This window comes from Rhinoraja longicauda, chromosome 25, assembly GCF_053455715.1.
Source record: "Rhinoraja longicauda isolate Sanriku21f chromosome 25, sRhiLon1.1, whole genome shotgun sequence".
Taxonomy (NCBI): Eukaryota; Metazoa; Chordata; class Chondrichthyes; order Rajiformes; family Arhynchobatidae; genus Rhinoraja; species Rhinoraja longicauda.
The window spans coordinates 9,007,604-9,030,306 of NC_135977.1; the positions used below are offsets into that span (position 1 = coordinate 9,007,604).

Below are 22,703 nucleotides of genomic sequence, written 5' to 3' on the forward strand. Positions count from 1 at the left end.
GATAGCATTAGTGTGTGGAGATCGCTGGTCGGCGCGGGCTGAAGGGCCTGTTTCTGTGCTGTATCTCTAAACTAAACGAAAGAGCCAAGAGTGTTTTTTTTGTCATATATCCCAAAACGGAAGAATAACATTCTTGTAGCAACAGCACAACAGGTTTGTACACACACAACTCAATAGATAATATATAATAATAAAAGAAAAAGTTGAATAAACATTAAAAAAAACACCCCATCTCCAAAGTTAGAGGGCTGTGGCTTCCCAGTACTACTTTAAATTCTTTTTCTTTTAAATACTGAAGATCTTCCAGTTGCTCTGTGACGTGCAGGTTTAGGGCAGATGTTTGCAGTGTGTCTTGCTGAATGCACCATACTCAAAAGCAGCTCAAGTCTATGATGCACCATTTATTCAACACACAGGACCTCCACAACCCTGATGAGTGTGGTTCAATGAGACTTCAAACTCATATTGCAGGTAAAAAGCCATTGTTTGGATCTTCAAATAAACTTTCACAAGTCAACTGTTGCTACAAACCAAATTTTGTACCTTCGACTTTCAGCATTCAGGCTGACAAAGGTGCAACAGAATTACCTTCAGCCATGCACACCGCAACAGTTGATGACAGCAACTATCAGCAATGGAAGTGGACTGGAGTTTAGAACATCACTTAACTCTGGTTGTGAGAACTCAGGCACCAGATGGTCCAGGCTACTTGGTTGTAGAGAGTACCAGGATCCATGTCGATGCAATGTGTGCAGGGACATCGCTAGCCAGGGTTTCCAGAAGGCTTCTTGTGAGGAGAGGGATGTTAGTTCCCGGGCTGGGCAGGTCGAGGGGTGATGGAGGAGGCCCTGTAGCTTACCGGGATCGGGAGCCACTCCTGTACATCGAGCGCACGGACTGGACTTTGGACTTCTTTGCAAATGGCGCCAAAGTATGGTCATGCATGTGTGTTCTGTGCAAAAATAATTTCACTGTGCAATGCACACGTGACGGGAAAGCACCAACGATTTACCCTCCTCACCCGTTTCTTTGCCTTAGAAGTATTAGCAGTAGTAAAAAGTTCAAAGATTCACCATGAATATCCCTGCCATTGCATCATGGAGTCATAGTCATCCAGCAAGGAAACAGGCCATTCGGCCCTACCTGCCCAGGCCAACCAAGAGACCCCATCTACACTAGTTCCACCTGCCTGCGTTGGGCCCATATCCCTCTAAACCTTTCATATCCAGGCACCTGTCCAAATGTCTTAAATATTGTTGAGAGTACCAGTCTCAACTACCTCCTCTAGGTCGTTCCATATACCCACCAGTCTGAAGAAGGGTCTCGACCCAAAACGTCACCCATTCCTTCTCTCCCGAGATTCTGCCTGACCCGCTGAGTTACTCCAGCATTTTGTGTCGACCCTCTGGGTGAACATCACCTTTTCCTCAATTTCCCATTCAAATTTTCCCCTCTCATCCTAACCCAATGTCCTCTGGTCTTGATTCACCTACTCTGGGTAATAGACTCTGTGCATTCACCTATCTATTTCCCTTGTGATCTTATACACCCCCACACTTCAAGGAATAAAGTCTCAGCCTGCCCAACCTCCCCTTATATCTTAGCACTTCAGGTCTTGGCAACATCCTTGTAAATCTTCTCTGCACTCTTTCCAGCATAACAACATCCTTCCTATAGCAGGGTGACCAAAACTGCACACAATACGCCAAATGCAGCCTCACCTACAACTTGGAAAACTGTACAAGAGTTGGACTACTGTACAGGAACTGTACCAGAGATGCCCTGATTAAATGATAAGAAGGCAATTAAATCCTTAGAAGTAAAATGGGACATCGTGCACTTGCTTCTGGATCTTCCAAGCATCCTTGATCCCTCTCTTGCTTCTCCAGCTTCTGCCGATAAATTCACCATCCAACTTCATAGATGGCCAGATAATTTTCCAAATGCATTCATCCTACTTCTGAGAGCCCACATGGAAAATCTACCTTTTTGTACCTCAGTGAGCAATCAATACATGGACAGGAATTGTAAAGTGATGTGTCTTTAGCCTGTTTAGGACAGCTAATATCAAATGATTGCGTAATCCCAAATTAAATTTGATCTTGGTTCAGACTCCTGATGCAAAAGGTCTCCTAGTTTAGTCCCATCTGATCCGGTTCATGATTATTGGGATCACATACCAGGGTTTTGTGGAGAAGGCAGAAGAATCAGCCAACATTGAATGGTGGAGTAGATTTGATGGGCTGAATGGCCTAATTCTGCTCCAATAACTTATGAATTTATGAACCACCACATCTGAAGAAAGGTCTCGACCCGAAATGTCACCTATTCCTTTTCTCCAGAGATGCTGCCTGACCCGCTGAGTTACCCCAGCTTTTTGTGTCTAACTTTGATCAAACAGTGTTACTGTTTATATCACTTCCGACTAAAGAGTTAGATTTAGCTCTTCGGGCTAAAGGAATCAAGGGATGTGGGGGAAAAAGCAAGAACGGGGTACTGATTTTGGATGTTCAGCCATGATCATATTGAATGGTGGTGCTGGCTCAAAGGGCTGAATGGCCTACTCCTGCACCTATTTTTCTATGTTTCCATGTTAACCCCAAAGAGTCTGCAATAAAAATCGTATTTAATTTTAAAAGTGGATAAAATCAATAGTTCGCATATCTGATAAAATATATAGTTTATTTAATTTGTTCTTCAACAACTAGCAGTATTTTCAATTACTGATTCTTGAAGTAATTATGATAATAGGCTTACTGCAACTTCAATGACATTTTAGTGAAAACTTCAGTTGCTAAATAATAACACCAAATTAAAAGATGTCAAGGAGAAAATATCTTTACCAGCTCCTTTCTGCTTGACTGAATAAGAACCCAATGACATTTTATAAAATATAAATTGATGTGCATTTGCAATGCAGAAAGTTAAAAAAGAAATCAAACAGAATATCATTATAATATCCACAACATAGGGAAGATTGCCTTCATATGGTTTTGTGAACTTCTGTGGGCATACTTTATTAATCTTGTTTGTAATTTTTGGTCTCATGAGAAATCATCTCCATTGCCAATCCCTTCAGCTTTGGTGTGATTTTATACCATCGTTCGGTGCTACCGGGCCATCTGGTACCCCAAGAGAGAGAGCAAATAATGCCAAACATTCCAGCTGCACCAGGTTACTGGCAGGGAAGAAGATAAATCAAGGTAACTTAAATTGGATCGAAAGCCACTGATGGTTTCAACTCAAAAAACACTCTTTCCTTTTGATTGGATGTGTGATCAATATCCATGGAGCTCTCTTGCAACGTTTTGACATCATAGTTCAGCCTGCTTCACCTCCTAACAAATGTATTTCTGATTTGCAAATAAACATCTCCGTACTTGGAATGCACAGAAGGCACTGGCTGGACTGCATTCGGAGCTGTTTTGGGCCCCATATCTGAGGTTGGATGTGCTGGCTTTGGAGAGGGTCTGGAGGAGGTTTATGAGAATGATCGCAGGGATGATTGGGTTAGCAATATGATGAGCTTTTGACGGCACTGGGCCTGTGCTCGCTGGAGTTTAGAAAGATGAGAGGGGGAACCTCATTGAAACTTACCGAATAGTGAAAGGCCTGGATAGAGTGGATGCGGAGAGGATGTTTCAATGGGTTGGACTGTCTAGGACCACAGGCCATAGCCACAGAATGGAAGGATGTCCCTTTAGAAAGGAGATGAGGAGGAATTTCTTTAGTCGGAGGGTTGTGAATCTGTGGAATTCATTGCCACAGAAGGCTGTGGAGGCCATCAATGTTTTTTTTTTAAGGTGGAGATTGATAGATTCTTGATCAGTACAGGTGTCAGGGGTTATGGGAGAAGGCAAGTTGAGAGGGAGAGATAGATCAACCGTAATTGAATGGTGGAGAAGAGTCGATGGGCCGAATGGCCTAATTCTGTTCCTACAACTTTATAAACTTATGAACTTATATCAGAATTTTATCACAGAGCAACAGTATTGGGTTGGAATCATGGTTCTTGTTTATCATAACAGTTACATTAAGCGGTTTTTAGTTTTGTCAATGGATTATTCACAGGGACACCCTTAACCTTGGTATGCTTTTAATAACTGGCTGGCTATGACCAGACGCTGGATTTCGCTCGTTCCTTCATAGATCTCGGTAATGCGAGCATCACGATAGTGCCTCTCTGCTGCCATGTCCGTTACATAGCCCATACCTCCGAGAATCTGCATGGCCTAAACAAACAGGGAAACAGAAATCAAGCTCAATTAAACAGCCGACAACACAGTAAATAAGGCTGGCGTGTTAAATAGTCCAACGTGCATTTTGTGGGGTTTTATGAGAATCAAGAATATATATATTTTTTATGCTATACTTAGAAGAAGGTAAAAGACACAATCAGGCTTTGTCTATTAGGTACATGCTGGGGAACCCACAAATCTCATTTATCGATTACAATTCAAGTTAATTTCTGTAACCATTGCTAGGCAAGGTGTTGGAACATCAATTTCAAGACTTTTTAACAGTAGAAATTAGGGTAGCACGGTGGCACAGTGATAGAACTGCTACCTTACAGTGCCAGAGACCCAGGTTCAATCCTGACTACGGGTGCTGTCTGAGGAGTTAACATGTTCTCCCTGTGACTGCGTGGGTTTTCTCCAGATGCTCCGGTTTCCTCCCACATTCCAAAGAAGTGCAGGCTTGTAGGTTAATTGGCTTCTGTAAATGGTCCCTAGTGTGTGTAGGATAGAACCAGTGCATGGGTGATCACTGGTCGGCATGGACATGATGGGCAGAAGGGCCTGTTTACACACTGTATCTCTAAACCAAACTAAATTCATAGTAAATCACCGTGGGATCCAAGTGAGTGGAACTATATTTCAGAAGCCCAGTTCTGAACTAGGGACGTGAAACTCTACAGGGAATTCAGCATCAAGTCACCACAGTAGGTTCCTGAGGTGAACTGCACGAACACACCTAACTGAAAACAGCACAACAAAATATCTAATTCACAGCAAAATATGAGTTACTCTGTTGCAAGGATAGAAACTTGTTTCCCCCAACTTACTGCTCTATAAACTCAAATACTTTGAAACATTCCACAACTAACAAAGCAAAGGGCACTTTAAAGCTGGCAAGATTCCATTTTATAATTCTTAAAATATCCAGGTTTTTACACATCAAAACACACTGTTGAAATAACACAGCTGCCAAACTATGATTTATGTACGTACATGCATGCAAACTCATCACAAGCTGCCATATTTGATTATTTTCATTGTGTTCTACAATCTTATTCACAGCAGCCAAGTTATGTTTGAATTGCAAATCTTGCCAACATTTGTGATGATCTATGAGTTTTATTATAGAATTTACAATGCAGAAATGTGTTACTTAGTTCTGCATACAGGTTTTATACTCCACTAGACTCCATTTTGTACTCCATATAGCTCATTTCTAGAGATTCCCAAAAGCACTCGTATTATTTTGAAGTACAATTACTGCTTTTCACCTGTTTCCCACTGGTGAAAGTGGCACTTATAACCCATAGTTTGTTTCATAGCTCTCCCACAATACTGCACTGTAAGGCAAAATATATAATATGCTCAGACTCTCATGCCCCTCAGCTTCCGATTTGGCACATGATTATTCTTAACTGACAGTGAGTTACATATTCGTAGAACATAGAAAAGTACAGGCCCTTTGGCCCACAATGTCTGTACTGAACACAATGCTAAACTCTCTCTGAGAAACTCTGCAACAGCAGATCTGTGTCCTCTGAGTTTGTTTCTCAATATCAGCAAATCAAAGGACTTGAGGAAATCGGGCTGTGCACGGCACCCACATCAGCATCAAGGTAAGTATCACCAACAACTTGTCCCAGTACAACCACATTGACACTGCAGCCGAGAAAGCACACCAATGTGTAGGAAAGAACTGCAGATGCTGGTTTAAATCGAAGATAGACACAAAAAGGTGACCTTTCTTCTGAAGAAGGGTCTCGACCCGAAACGTCACCTATTCAAATGCTGGAGTAACTCAGCGTCTCTGGAGAGGAGGAGTGGGTGACATTTCGGACTTCTTCAGACTGATGTCAGGGGAGTGGGCAGTACAGAGATAAAATGTAGTCGGAGACAGTGAGGCTTGTAGGAGAACTGGGAAGGGGGAGGGGATGGAGAGAGAGGGAAAGCAAGGGCTACTTGAAGTTAGAGAAGTCAATGTTCATGCCGCTGGGGTGTAACCTACCCAAGCGAAATATGAGGTGCTGTTCCTCCAATTTGCGCTGGGCCTCACTCTGACAATGGAGGAGGCCCAGGACAGAAAGGTCAGTGTGGGAATGGGAGGGGGAGCTCAAATGTTGAGCAACGGGGAGATCAAGTAGGTTTAGGCAGACTGACCACCAATGCCTTCTTCCTCAAAAGACTAACAAGCATGTCTCTAACAACTCGCTTCGATTTCTACATGCATTGCAGAAAGCATCCTATCCAGATGCATCACAGCTTGGCTTGACAACTGATCTGACCAAAACTACAAAAGATTGCAGAGAGTTGTGGATGCAGCCCAGACCGTCACAGAGGGCAGCCACCTCTACACCATTGATTCCATCTACATTTCCCACTGCCCCTGGGAAAGCAGCCAAAGGAATCAAGGACCATTCACATCACAGTCATTCCCACTTCTCCCTCTCACGTCGCATAGAAGATACAAAAGCTTGAAAGCACGTACCACCAGATTCAGGAAGAACAATTTGCCCACTTCTATCAGACTACTGAATGGACCTCTCAAAGCTAAGGGTGTAGCCCGATCTCTCAACCTACCTCATTGCCGCCCTTACACTTTAAAAAAAAAATCTGCACTTTATACCTGTAACATTGTATGTTGTAATACTATATTTTATTTCGGAGTCACGTGAGTGACTACGTGAAGACCCCGTCCAGCATGCATGCGCGACACCATCACTAATGACAAGTACATACTAAGCTGCATTCATGGCTATAAAATTGACTTTGTTCATGAAAACATTCCGCCAGTTCAGCATATACCCCAAAGGGTATTCACCCTCTCAGTCAAAGAGAAACAAGAGGGTCAAGCTGAACTTGTGAGGCTACTAGCAAAAGGTGTCATTGAAAGAACAAAACATGAACCTTTGGAATTTGTGTCTAATATTTTCTCTAAAACTAAAAAAGATGGTGGATGTCGCATCATCATTGACTTAACTACGTTAAACGAGTCAGTTAAGTATACACATTTTAAGATGGAAACTTTTGAAACCGCCAGACTTTTGATTTCTACTTTCTAGCAGGCATTGATTTAAAAGATGCCTACTACTTAGTACCCATACACAAGGAGCACCGTAAATACTTAAAATTTATCTGGATGAAACAGCTATGGCAATTTAAAGCCTTACCAAAAGGACTAACCTCCGCTCCAAGGTTGTTCACTAAAATCTTAAAACCCGCCTTGGCATTATTGAGAAAACAAAAGCATATAGTCATGGCGTACTTAGACGACATTTTAATAGTAGGGAAAACCTTGGAGACAGCTATTTTGGCAGTAGCAGCCACCAAACGTTTGTTTGAAACTTTGGGGTTTGTCATACATCCAGATAAATCCAATTTTACACCGTCCACTACCATGGACTATCTGGGATTTACGATTGATACTGTTCGCATGGTTGTAACTCTGCCAAAGGGGAAAGCATCACAATTGGCACTATCATGCCACGAACTAATGCATAAACGTCAGGCAACCATACGGCAGGTAGCTAGAGTTATTGGTAAAATGGTAGCAGCTTTTCCAGCTGTACAATTTGGGCCTTTGCACTACCAAAATTTACAAAGAGCAAAAGTGCACGCACTAAAGCAAAACTCAGGTCACTTTGACCGAGCTATGTATTTAACTGCTGAATCCATTCCAGAGTTACAATGGTGGACAAGGAACATTAGGCTCAGTTCCAGTCCCATAATAATCACCAACCCAGTATTAACCATTCAAACGGATGCCAGTGCTTTGGGCTGGGGAGCAACTAACATGCAATCCAGCACAGGGGGCAGATGGACTAATTCTGAATCATCTTGCCTACAGACACGGGGTATCAACTATTTAGAAATGTTGGGTGCGTTTTATGGTTTAAAAGCATATTCATCTAATACGCATCATGCACATGTCCGGTTGCAATTAGATAATACCACGGTGGTGGCTTATATCAACCACATGGGTGGTATAAAGTCGATATCGTGTGACAAATTGGTCAACCTAATCTGGCAATGGTGTGTCGAAAGACATACTTGGTTATCAGCAACTTACCTACCAGGTAAGCAAAATAAAGTGGCAGACACCAGGTCACGCAAATTTAACGATAACATCGAATGGATGTTAAATCCCAAAGTATTTGCCGAAATTACAAAGCAATATGGCACACCAGATATCGATCTATTTGCATCCAGGCTGAATCACCAGGTACCAACGTATGTCGCTTGGGAACCAGACCCTGAGGCAGCAGCAGTTGATGCATTCACGCTGTATTGGGGGAAAATGTTCTTTTATGCTTTTCCTCCCTTCTGCCTCATCAGTCGGGTATTACGCAAGATTCAATTGGATTCCGTGGCCTACACAGCCATGGTTCCCAGTGGCCCTCGACATGGCTGTCGAAACACCGTTGGAATTCCCCAGCAGTCCGGAATTATTAATCCACCCAGTGTCAGGCATTAGTCACCCGTGCCATGACAGAGTCAATCTCCTGGCTTGCAGATTCTAAAAAGACCTCTACTGGGCCTGGGACTGTCTGAGGACGCCATCAACATGATGACCGCATCCCACCGGGAGTCCACCAGGAGACAATACCTGACCAACATAAGAAAATGGGAACGGTATTGCTCCAAAACAGGAACTACCTACACTACAGCAACACCCACCAGTGTTGTGGAGTTCCTGGTTGGATTACATCGGGAAGGACTCAGCTACAGCGCCATAAATACAGCCAGGAGTGCGTTGTCAGCTTATTTGGTTCCAGCAGCAGGACAACTGGCTTTGGGGTCCCATCCACTAGTAATCAAAATCATGAGGGGCATTTTTAACACTAACTCCCCCAGACCAAGGTACACTCAGATCTGGGATGTCAGCATTGTGCTGACGTACCTTAGGGGATGGCCACCGCCCAGGGCACTCACGCTGGAACAACTTACACTGAAATCAGTCATGCTCATGGCACTAGTGTCAGCTCAAAGGGTACATTCCCTCCACCTTCTGAGGCTGGACAGCATGACAGAGTCATTGGACTGTTTCACATTCCATATTCAGGGACTGGTCAAACAAACTAGACCAGGTACCACGCCTCCAGTCATGGAGTTCTGGGCATATTCATCTGACCCACGGCTGTGTGCCAAGACCCATCTCGCCAATTACATAGACACAACACACAACTTAAGAGGGAGAGAAAAAGCCTTATGGATAAGCCACAAGAAGCCTCATGGTCAGGTGACGAGCCAAACCATTTCAAGGTGGCTCAAGCAGGTGCTTAAGTCCGCGGGAGTCAATACCAATGTTTACAAATCTCACTCCACCAGGGCTGCATCTACGTCGGCGGCTAGTCGAATGGACGTGCCTATGGACCATATTCTGGCCAGACCAGGATGGTCCCCGGAAAGAACTTTCCAAAGGTTTTATAATAAACCGCTGGCGCAACCTGCTACATTTGCAGACAGAATTTTAGAGTCTGCAGATAATATTTAATTTAAGCCCTGGGGAGCTCTCTGTTTTTTGTTGTCATTAATAAACCTTTTTTGTTCACAAACAGGTTCTTGATCGCGATAACATACTTCCTCCCTCTAAGGTCTTCAGACAGTGAGTGAAGCATGAGCTGGTACACGGTTCGGAATCACAGAGCTTTGAAGTCTTCACGTAGTCACTCACGTGACTCCGAAATAAAATAGTAAGATTAAACGAGAACTTACCAGTTTGAAGTTTGATCTGTATTTTATGAGGAGTTACGATGAGGGATTACGTGCCCTCCGCTCCCACCCTCTATTATACAGATCAACTGGTAATTAAGTTCTTATTTTTTCTTTACTATATTTATTTCAATCGTTGTGTTTTTTCTGTGAATCCACACCGCTGCTTTGAAGAATGTCGCGCATGCGTGCTGGACGGGGTCTTCACGTAATCCCTCATCGTAACTCCTCATAAAATACAGATCAAACTTCAAACTGGTAAGTTCTCGTTTAATCTTACTATTCTGCACTATAGTTATTTTTCTCTTTGCACTACCGTGTACATGACTTGTTTATACACAAGTATGTTATAATTTGACTGGATAGTATGCATACAAAGTCTTCTCACTCCATCTGTGACGATGATAAAACAATTCCAATATTAACTGCTATCAGACTCCCAAACTAATCACCTCTTTCACACTCCCTTCCCAGAGCAGCTGCCACGTAATCTTACTCTTAACTACACAGTGCGGCACGGTGGCGCAGCAATAGAATTGCTGCCTCACAGCACTTACAGCGCCAGAGTTCGATCCTGGCTACGGGTGCTGTCTGCACGGAGTTTGTACGTTCTCACCGTGACCTGCCTGGGTTTTGCCCGGGTGCCCTGGTATCCTCCCACACTCCAAAAGGCGTACAGGTTTGTAGGTTAATTGGCTTGGTATAAATGTAAGAATTGTCCCGTGTGTGTAGGATAGTATTAATGTGTGGGGATCACTGAGCTCAGACTCAGTGGGCTGAAGGGCCTGTTTCCGCGCTGTATCTCTAAACTAAACTGAACCAAACTACACCTCATTTGGTTATTCTGTTATTGCACATGAATGTTTATTTCTGCGCTACTTTAGATTGCACTACAATCTCTGCACCATCTGCTGTTTTGCATTTGTCATTGTATTTATTATTTTACTTGTCATCTTTATTGTTTACGCTGTAAGTTTCATACGAAGAAGGAATTTCATTGCACCTTGGTGTACATGACAACAAACAAATCTAATCTAGAGATAGACACAAAATGCTGGAGTAAGTGTGTCAGGCAGCATCACTGGAGAAAAATAGGTGATGTTTCGGACTCAACATAATCCTTCTTCAGACTCAACAGAAATGTTACCTATTCTTTTCCTCCAGAGATGTTGCCTGACCCGCTGAGTTACTCCAGCATTTTGTGCCTAAATTTGGTACAAGCCAGTATCTGCAGTTCCTTCGTGCACAATCTAATACAGAGAAGAAGGGTCTCGACCCCAAACGTCACCCATTCCTTCTCTCCCGAGATGCTGCCTGACCTGCTGAGTTACTCCAGCATTTTGTGAATAAATCTAATATAGAGTGTCTTTCTTTTAAAGGAGGCTACTTTGGCCAATCTAACAATTTCACTGGCTTGTCAGAAAATGATGCTGATGTCAAAAACATTTTTGCTTTTACCTCTTCCTACTTGTATTACCGCACAGTTATTTACATTTAGTTTCGTTTAGAGATACAGCGCAGAAACAGGCCCTTCGGCCCACCAAGTCTGTGCCAACCAGCGATCCTCGTACACCAGCACTATCCTACACACGGGGGACAATTTACAATCTTTACCGTAGCCAAATAACCTACAAACCTGTGCGTTTTTGGAGTGTGGGAGGAAACTGGAGCACCCGGAGAAAACCCACGTGGTCACGGGGAGAACGTACAAACTCCGTACAGACAGCACCCGAAGTCAGGATCGTACCTGTGTCTCTGACGCTGTAAGACAGCAACACTACCTCTGCATTACTGTGCCACATTTGCATCTTCATCATTTGCAGATTCCCAGCAGGTTCATTGCTCCAGTCCTGGAGTAAACCATCCGAGCGTATGCATTGTATGATATACTGTAATTATCCACAATGAGCATTACCTCACCAAAAAATAATGAGAGTCAAAATTCAGAAATCAGGGTTACATTCATTCTAAGGATCTCTGTGTGAACAGAGACTTCATCCTTCCTGTGCCATAAATCAACTTTCTTGGCAATTGCACTTCATTTCGATTGTTAAGTGTTTCAAAAGCTTTCCTTTTTCTCTTTCAGATTTTATTAATGTAAGCCGTCAAAATGAATTTCCCTCTCAATGTATGTTCCTTTTGTTATTTTTGCACAATTCAGAATTTATATATTTTTAAATCATTTTGAGCCAAATTTCTCTCATCATCTATTTTATAGTCAGCAGATGATTTAAATAAATTGCAGACAATACATTAGTTAACTCTGGAGAAGCTCGGGACCATTGACTATTTATAGTTTTTCTTTTTTTATGCTTTAAGAAGCGAACCAATATGTATTAAACAAAAATCCTATTTATATCTAATCCAGCAGTAGATAGACACAAAATGCTGGAGTAACTCCATGGGTCAGGCAGCTTTTCTGGAGAAAAAGGATGGGTGACGTTTCAGGTCAGAACCCTTCTTCAGACTTGAGTCAAAATGAACGTCACCCAGCCTATTTCTTCAGAGATGGTGCCTGACCCGCTGAGTTACTTCAGCACTTTGTGTTTATCTTCGGTATAAATCAGCATCTGCAGTTCCTTCCTACACATCTAATCCGACAGTGTTGGCTTTGGCATTAACATTAAAGGGACTTCTGAACACCAATGGGATGCAAGATTTAGTAGAGATCTGGGAAGTTGGTAGGGTCAGAATCTGTGATCAATTGGACTAATTATTTCTTCCAGGTTTTGAAGAAAGTCTCCAGGCTGTGAAGTGGAATGACGCGTGCCCAATCGAGATGGTGTCAGTCACAATTACTCAAAACAGATATTAGATGAAGGTGTCCTTGCCTCCTGGTGCAGGCAACGATTCTCACCAAGAAGGTACGATTGGATGGAGTTGAGGTGAGGCAAGTCCCAGAAGAAATGGGTACAGGTAACATGCAACATTGGTAGCATTTCAATGACATGCGCAGGTTCATAAAAATCATTTTATCAACGGAAACTTCTCTCAACTTGAAAGACTCATCCTCTGTTTCTAATGAATTCCACTATCGCATGACACCATTTATGCTTAGAATATTGAGATAAAAAAACTCAAAAATGGGAAATTCACTGATTTTGTTTGTTGCTTGGGCCTTTATTTAAGATCTAAAAGAAATCATGTCTACTGAGCAAAGACAGATTATAACAATAATTAAATTAAAATACTCTTACGTCAAAAATGGCCTCATTTACATGTTGAAAGCAAACTCGTAACAAAATATAATATAGACGCTCCCCGACTTACGATGCTTCGACTTACGATATTTCGACTTTGCGATGGTGCAAATGGCAGCCACCCGTCGCGGGCCACAGCTCGCTTCCGGACACGTGACCAGGTGTATTAAATGCATTTCGACTTACGATATTTTGGGTTTGCGATGGGTTTCTCGGAACGGAACCCCATCGTAAGTTGAGGAGCACCTTTACGTAATTTTAAACTAAAAAAAGATACAAAAGGCGACACGGTGGCAGAGTGGTAGAGTTGCTGCCTTGCAGCACCAGGCATACAGGTGTGAACCTGACTACAGGTGCTGGCTGTACGGAGTTTGTTCGTTCTCCCCGTGACCTGCGTGGGTTTTCTCCAGGTGCTCCGGTTTCCTCCCACATTCCAAAGACGTACAGGTTTGTAGGTTAATTGGCTTGTAAAATTGTAAATTGTTCCAAGTGTGTGTGTGTGTAGGATAGTATTCATGTGCGGGAATCCCTGGTCGGCACGGACTCAATGGGCCGAAGGGCCTGTCTCCGCACTGTATCTCTAAAGTAAACTAGCATCCGAGAGATTATGTCTGAACGCCTCCAAGTCAGAACCCTAGCTCAATGCTGTGCTCACTCATCATATTATTATCTTACAGCTGTATTAGATTTTCTCTTTAATTTTAGCTTTTTTGAAGCTTTCAATACCATTTCCATTTTCAGTTAATCTCAGAGATCTGCCCTGGGTATAACAGAGAATCTGCTTCCAAAGAGAGCCCCGGACGTGAGGCAAATGCCGAGCATGATTGGAATTATGTAGGAGTGACGTCAAGGGTGAAGATGTACAAATGTGAAGGCACATTCTCAGAACATTAAGGAACCAATCTTTCTAATGGCTTGCCACTTTTCCGACCCTCAATAATTTTACTGATGAAATCTAACACAATAGTCCAGAAAAACAACAACAGGATACAAACGTTGAAATACGTGCACATAGGACTTTCATAGGATTTCATTGTTCTCCAAAACATTCACCAGGTATCAGAGTGGGCAAATGCTGCCAGCATTGTTCTGTACTTAGACGTACAGAGATGGGGAGCAACAACTGGACTATCTTATCACCAACTAGAGAGTGGTCCAGACCTACTATGTGAAGAAAGGTCCTGGCCTGAAACGTCACCCATCCTTTTTCTCCAGAGATGCTGCCTGACCCGCTGAGTTACTCCAGCACTTTGTGTCTACCTTCGGTATAAACCAGCACCTGCAGTTCCTTTCCACCATCTACCTCACTGGAAACCCTCGGACTATCTTTAATCGGACTTCACTGGACTTTATGTTGCACTAAACGTTATTCCCTTCATCCTGTATCTGTACATGGAGAACGACTTGATTGTAACCATGCACACTAAAACATTTATATCCCATTTGCGTACCCAAACAACACTTCAAATTCTGATTAAAATCAGAACTAGGGAATCAGATGAGGAACTCATTGCACGGGAGAATTCTGGTGAGAATTATCAGCCACACCCTACATGTGCACACTATTTTAACACAAAATGCTATAACTAGCCCAATGCACCCTTCAATCAAAAGTAGACAATGAAGAACCTCAACACTTACTTTATGAGCGATAGATGTTGCAGCCTCAGATGCTGCCAGTTTGGCCATTGCAGCTTCCTGTAAATGAGTAGAGAACACGTCAAAGTGAAGTTGTATTGCATCAATAGCATTTTAGTGCACGCACAATTTATACATTATGTTCAGACCTCACTGCCAGTTTCAACATTCATATTAATGCTAACATAAAATTTATTCTGCAACTATTTGAACAAATTTTTACACCGCTTTAAGTGGCAGGACTGGATCTAGAAAACGTGATGATGCATTGCTCTGAGGTTCCCATTTCTTGGGTAAGAGCCTCAATTCTGCTGTTTGATGAATTCCGCAGTTGTGGCAACAGTGAACCAAGTGCCAAGGCACTTCATGGTTTTTTTGTTGTTCAAAAGCTTTTGATCATCACTTTCAGTTTCTGGCCAGGGTTTGTCCCACAGGTCTGTACAGATGGTCTTGGATGCTCAGTAGGCTTGCAGCTGGAATAAAACAGTAGCAGGCAGCAGCACCCCTCGTGCACTATCAGTGTTTCTTGCAGTGGCACCACCTCATTTATTTTACAGCAAGTCAGGGCTGCCGTTAGTTATACAGCATTAAATAGACTGAGGATGCATTGCCTTTAACTATGTGTCTATTTTTCTCCCTTTAGATGATATACTGCAACCTGGAATGCTCCGTATATTTAGCAGGCTATTAAGAAAAACGTAAAACCTTATGAAGACAAAATGTCAGAGGTTCATTAAAGTGACAGGGGGCTACAATAGCTCCTGAAACTGAAGCTGGCAAATACCAGTCAATTAACTGGTTTGAACGTATTAAAATTATAAATAGAAAACTGGTAATGTTGTAAAGGTAAGGTAGTAAAATGTAATATACAGCTTTTCAAGATGATCACAAAATGGCTGTGCATTCTGCACTTTGATCTGTAACAAAACAAACCCGGAGGTCCAAAACTTTTCAGTCACATTCATCAAAAGGATGTATACTCCACTTTTAGTAATAAACCAGGACTAGGCCGTGATTTCCTTAGAAGGCTTAGGAAGTTCAGCATGTCCCCAACAACTCTCACCAACTTCTACAGATGCGCCGTAGAAAGTAATTTATTGGATGCATCATAGCTTGGCTTGGAAACAGCCGCATCTAAGATCGCAAGAAATTGCAGTGAATTGTGGATGCAGCCCAGACCATCACACAAACCAACCTCCCTTCCATTGACTCCAGTTATGGCTCACGCTGCCTCGGCAAGGCCAGCAGCATAATCAAGGACGAGTTGCACCCTGGCCACTCCCTCTTCTCTCCTCTCCCATCGGGCGAAAGGTATACACATTATGAAAAACGCACACCTCCATATTCAGGGACAGTTTCTTCCCAGCTGTGACCAGGCAACTGAATCATCCTACCACAACCAGAGAGCAGTCCTGAACTACTATCTACCTCATTGGTGAATCTCGGATTATCTTTGTTCGGACTTTACTGTCTTTACCTTGCACTAAACGTTATTCCCTTATCATGTATCCATACACTGTGGATGGTTCAATTGTAATAATGTATTGGCTTTCCACTGACTGGTTAGCACGCAACTGTTCCTCGGTACACGTGACAAAAAACTAAACTGAACTGATTTAAAGATTTATTATGAAATACAATGGCCGTGCATTCTGCACTTTGATCTGTAACAAAACAAACCCGGAGGTCCAAAACTTTCCAGTTACATTCATCATAAGGATGTATACTCCACTTTTAGTTTTTCTAAACTCGCCAGTGGAGACCTTCCACAGTTCAAATGAGGCCTAATTTTCAATTTTCCCCATTTTTTTTTAATAGACAATAGATAGACAATAGACAATAGGTGCAGGAGGAGGCCATTCGGCCCTTCGAGCCACCACCGCCATTCAATGTGATCATGGCTGATCATTCTCAATCAGTACCCCGTTCCTGGCTTCTCCCCATACCCCCTGACTCCGCTATCCTTAAGAGCTCTATCTAGCTCTCTCTTGAATGCATTCAGAGAATTGGCCTCCACTGCCTTCTGAGGCAGAGAATTCCACAGATTCACAACTCTCTGACTGAAAAAGTTTTTCCTCATCTCAGTTCTAAATGGCCTACCCCTTATTCTTAAACTGTGGCCCCTTGTTCTGGACTCCCCCAACATTGGGAACATGTTTCTTGCCTCTAACGAGTCCAACCCCTTAATAATCTTATATGTTTCGATAAGATCTCCTCTCATCCTTCTAAATTCCAGTGTATACAAGCCTCGTCGCTCCAGTCTTTCAACATATGACAGTCCCGCCATTCCGGGAATTAACTTAGTAAACCTACGCTGCACGCCCTCAATAGGATCAATTTACAAAATATTAAATATTTGGGTGGAATTGACATAAGTACCATTGGTGTACCTGAACATAAAGAGAAACTGAAAATTAGTGGACCAGTTTATGTGGGGGACGAGTTATGATTTAAACCAGTCATACAAATATATCAAAGAAAGAACCAAGTTGAGGAAAATATGCTTTGGATAATATTACTGAGGCTGCTTACAATGACCAAGGATTTTTTTTTTGGGGGGGATGTTTTTTGTGGAATGGAAAAGACTTTCCTTATTAATCTACCTTTGGTTAAAGTTTGAAGAGAAAACATGGTTGTCTTGGCCATGTGATCATCAGGCATTGCTCCAGAACTTTAGATTGAGGGGAGAAACAGCACATTCGGCTTTTAAACCAGCATATCTCCCTGTATCTCTCTTTATCGTCTTTGTCGCTCATTTCCCTTTCCCTGACTCTCAGTCTGAAGAAGGGTCTCGACTCGAAACGTCACCTATTCCTTTTCTCCAGAGATGCTGCCTGACCCGCTGAGTTACTTCAGCTTTTGTGTGTCCATCTTTGGTTTAAACCAGTATCTGCAGTTCCTTCCTACACACAGGGGTGGCACGGTGGCTCAGCGGTAGAGTTGCTGCCTTACAGCACCAGATTCCCGGGTTCAATCCCGACTAAGGCTGCTGTCTGTATGAGAGTTTGTACATTCTCCCTATGACAGCGTGGGTTTCCTCCGAGGTCTTCAGTTTCCTCCCACACTCCAAAGACGTACAGGTTTGTAGGTTTATAGGCTTGGTGTAAATATTAAATTGTCCCTAGTGTGTGTAGGACAGTCTTAATGTGCGGGGATTGCTGGTCGGTGCAGACTCGGTGGGCCGAAGGGCCTGTTTCCACGCTGTATCCCTACACTAAACGAAACATTCAGCTTTTAAACTCCCTTTAAATTTGACGAATGTCTAGACTCGAACATGCAATGCTGGTCAGGAACTGCAAAGAAACAAATGTTAGAAATTGTAAACATTGTCTTAGATGGAAGCGCTCACAAAGTAACCACTGAGCCATTCGATCAAACATTGCAAGATCTTAGACACAATAATAAATTAATGGGAGGTGTTACTTCAGTGTTAGCTGAAGATTTTGATCAAACGTTAACAGTAATTTTACAAAGCAGATGGGACCGAGCAGATGCATTAAAAGCATGTATTAAAGCATCATATTAATTCACAAAATGCTGGAGTAACTCAGCAGGTCAGGCAGCATCTCAGGAGAGAAGGAATGGGTGACGTTTCGAGACCCGAAACGTCACCCATTCCTTCTCTCCTGAGATGCTGCCTGACCTGCTGAGTTACTCCAGCATTTTGTGAATAAATACCTTCGATTTGTACCAGCATCTGCAGTTATTTTCTTATACGATCTGTATTAAAGCATCACATAGCTTGGAAAACGTTAAACAATTGCACTTGAAGAGCAAGATGTGGGGAGCATTTGACAAGCAATCCAACTGCGAGAGTTTGCTTTGAATTTACTGAAATTAGGAAATGTGGAAATTAAACAGCAAAGCTCAGCAGGAATCATTTCGATGAAAGGCTTGGGCCGAATTGCTGCATCCCTTCATGATCTGATGCAAGCTGTTTTCCCAAATGTCACCCAACGCTATTTGAATCACCAATGCTTGTGTGAAGGAACAATACAATGCAGTGCAACAATGAAGTCTCGAAGAGACTGCGACTGCTTTCAAAGTCTCCAAGAAAATCTATACAATATAAATCCATTAACAGGGTGACAGATATTGATGGGGCTGTACATTTTCCTGTTTAATTTTTAGACACACTACTTCACATAATCTTGAACTAAAATCATGAGAGGAATAGATCGGGTAAACGCAGTCTTTTGCCCAGAGTAAGAATCGAGAACCAGAGGACATGGTTTAGTTTAGAGATACAGCACGGACAGATGCCCTTTGGCCCACCTAGTCTGCGCCGACCAGTGATCCCCACACACTAACACTCTCCTACCCTAGCGGGGCCAATTAACATTTATACCGTGCACATTAGCAAACAAACTTGTACGTCTTTGGAGTGTGGGAAGAAACAGGAGCTCCCAGAGAAAAACCCGCAGGTCACGGGGAGAACATACAAACTCCGTACAGACAGCCCCCTTAGTCAGGATCGAACCCGGATCTCTGGTGCTGTAGGGCAGCAACTCTACCGCTGCACCATACAGTAGGTTTAAGATGAAGGGGAAAGATTTCATAGCAACCTGATGAGTAACTTTTTTTACACAGAGGGTGGTGGGTGTATGGAACGAGCTGCCGGAGGAGGTAGTTGAAGCAGGTACTATCACAACATTTAAGCACCATTTAGACATGTACATGGATAGGATAGGTTTGCAAGGGACATAGGCCAAACATGGGCAGGTGAGACTACCGTAGGTGAGGCATGGGAAAGTTGGGCCGAAGGGCCTGTTTCCACTCTGTATGACTCTAAAAGAAGGAGCTGTAATTGTGCTGGTCAGGAATTTAGATCCGTCAATACTCTACAATGGTACATGATTATCAGTTCCAAAATGATGGCCATGTGTAATTGAGGCAACCACAATGACTGGTATAGCTGTTGATCAATATATGTTCACTTGATTGCAATCATCCCATCTAATCTACCTTTTTTAGTTCAAGCCACTTCAGTTCCCTGTTCTACTTAGTTTTGCTGTGAGCATTCGCAAGATGCAAGGACAAACACTAAAAGCTGTTGGCTTTAATCTTGAAACTCAATGCTTACCCCCATGGTCAACTAAATGTTGCTCACTCCAGAGATGGAGATAGAAAATATCTATACGTTTTTACATTGGTTTCAAAAGAAAGAAATAATAGTGTATTTTGAAGCACTTCTGAAATCAAATAAATTTACACTTTGTGCAGAGATAAATAATGGAGAATTATATTAAGTGTTATTTTTGTGCACATATTTACTTTCAAAGTGTATGTTTTTGTTGGTAACTGTAGTTAAACTACATCATTTTAATTTCCTAATTATATTCTTAAGGAAGAATTATATATTTAAGTTGCAATTTATTTCAATTACAAAGAGTGCTTTGAACCTGATTGCATAGAAATAAATAGGGCAGTGGTAGAGTTGTTGCCTTACAGCGCCGGAGGCCCGGGTTCGATCCTGACCACTGGTGCTGTCTGTACAGAGTTTGTACAATCTCCCTGTGACCACGTGGGTTTTCCCCGGGTGCTCCGGTTTCCTCCCACACTCCACAGGTGTACAGGTTTGTAGGTTAATTGGCATTGGTAAAAATTGTATATTGTCCCTGGTGTGTAGGATAGTGCTAGTGTACAGGATCACTGGTCAGCGTGGACTCGATGAGCTGAAGGACCTGTTTCTGTGCTGTATCTCTCAACTAAACTAAAAAGGTGAATGAAGTGAGAAAACAGAAACAATGCCTGGACTGTGATTTACAGAACAGTGCAGTTGCTGGAAATTTTAAATATAAGAGAATGTTGGCAAATAGTTAGCAGGTCAGGTAACATCTGCAGAGATAGAAAACTGAGTTAAAGTTGGAATTTATTGCCTTCTCCTCAATTCTAATACAAAACTAGGAGACTGGTTCAACACAACAAGGTGCTGGAGGAGCTCAGTGGGTCAGGCAGCATCTGGGAAGGGAATAATAATAATAATAATACATTTTATTTATATAGCGCTTTTCATATACTCAAAGATGCTTTACAGAGATTTTGAGAACATAGGGGAAATGAATAAATAGATAAATAAGTAAATAAATAAATGAACAGAGAAAGGAGACAGAGGGTGAGGTGACCTTCAGTGGTTGAAGGCAGTACTGAACAGGTGAGACTTCAGCGATGTTTTGAATGTGGTGAGTGTGGGGGAGTCTCTAACGGTTTGGGGTAGTGAGTTCCATAGGGTGGGAGCAGCGATGGAGAAAGCCCTGTCCCCCCAGGATCTGAGTTTAGTCCGGATGTGGGGGGATAGGAGATTGGCAGCGGCAGAGCGGAGGGTGCAGGTGGGAGTGTGCCTGTGGAGGAGGTCGGTCAGGTAGGATGGGGCCAGGTTATGGAGGGCTTTGTAGGTTATGAGGAGGATTTTGTACTGGATTCTCTGGGGGATGGGGAGCCAGTGGAGTTTATAAAGGACGGGGGTGATATGGTCACGGATCGAGGTGTGTGTGAGTAGACGGGCAGCGGAGTTTTGAATGTATTGAAGTTTATTGATGATTTTTGAGGGTGCGCCATAGAGGAGGCTGTTGCAGTAGTCCAGACGGGAGGTGATGAAGGCGTGGATGAGGGTTTCTGCAGCTGTGGAGGAGAGGGATGGACGGAGACGGGCAATGTTTTTGAGGTGGAAGAAGGCTGTCTTTGTGATGTGTTTGATGTGTTTGTCGAAGGAGAGGGTTTGATCAAGGATGATTCCAAGATTCCGGATGTGAGGTGAGGTGGATACTGGGAGACCATCAATGTTGAGGATGAAGTTTTGGGTGGATTTGGTGAGCGTTTGGTGAACAAAAGGACAAAATGGCAGCGCGTGCAGACGCAGCGGCCCCACACTCTCCCGATTTTTCGAGTGTTTTTAATGTTTTTTCAAGTTCGTCATGTTTGTCACTTCAACAACTCTGGACAGTCAGCAGTAGACAGTATAGTCGTGAGTTCTTGCTGGACAAGAAAACAACATCATCAACACTGGACGCTACGCTTGCAGAGGAACTTAGCGGCCTCAGAATACTCTGCCTGACCTCGACCTCGGCCTCGAGTGCTGCCCCCCGGCTGGAAAGGAGACGCCGCAGGCGGTGTGAGAGGAAGCAGAAGAGGGGTAAACGCGGAGGCATCCGGGCTAGGCTAGCGGCTAGCCCACACAGACCGGCTATTCCGAGCATGCTAATGGCTAATGTACGCTCACTGGACAATAAAATGGACACTATAAGACTTCTCCGGTCGACCCAGCGTGAGGTGAGGGAATGCTGTGTTTACGTTTTTACGGAAACATGGCTTAATGACAACATCCCGGACTCCGCTGTTCAGCTCGACCGGCTAACATGCTACCGATCGGACAGAGCTACGGTTAGCGGGGGGAAGACTCGCGGCGGCGGTGTGATTGTTTACATCAGTGATGCTTGGTGTCGGGACGCTGTGTTGGTCTACAAACACTGTTCACCGCTGGCGGAGTTTATGGTTGTGAAGTGCCGACCTTTCTACCTCCCGAGGGAGCTAACAGCTATCCTGTTAGTCACTGTTTACATCCCTCCCAGTTCCAACAACAAGGACAGAGAGGAGGCACTCTGCGAACTGTACCGGGCCATCTCTGAGCAGCAGACAGCACACCCAGATGGCTTTCTCATCGTAGCTGGGGACTTCAACCATGCTAACCTAAAAACTGTCATGCCCAAAGTATACCAGCATGTTGATTTCCCAACACGAGAAAACAACACCTTGGACCTTGTCTACACGACCATCAAAGGAGCATACAAGGCTTCCCCCTTCCCCCACATCGGCCTCTCTGATCACCTCACCGTTCTGCTGAAACCGGCATACAGACCCCGGGTGAAAGTCACCAAACCGGTTTCAAAAGAGGTACGTGTGTGGTCAGAGGACAGCACAG

General features: G+C 43.3%; 1 protein-coding gene across 2 annotated transcripts in view; it reads right to left on the reverse strand.

The window, feature by feature from the left end:
• Nucleotides 1-2,691: 2,691 nt before the first annotated feature.
• Nucleotides 2,692-22,703, reverse strand: part of acads (acyl-CoA dehydrogenase short chain) — an 81,545-nt gene continuing 61,533 nt past the window's right edge. Inside the window, exons 9-10 of one of the 2 annotated variants that reach the window (XM_078421456.1) lie at nucleotides 14,789-14,845; nucleotides 2,692-4,232 (exon numbers count right to left, since the gene is read on the reverse strand). In XM_078421456.1, the coding sequence (XP_078277582.1) occupies nucleotides 4,080-4,232; nucleotides 14,789-14,845 (210 nt within the window). In that variant the 3' untranslated portion in view covers nucleotides 2,692-4,079. The remainder of the gene's footprint in view (nucleotides 4,233-14,788; nucleotides 14,846-22,703) is intronic. The other variant, XM_078421455.1, reaches the window with a different exon arrangement.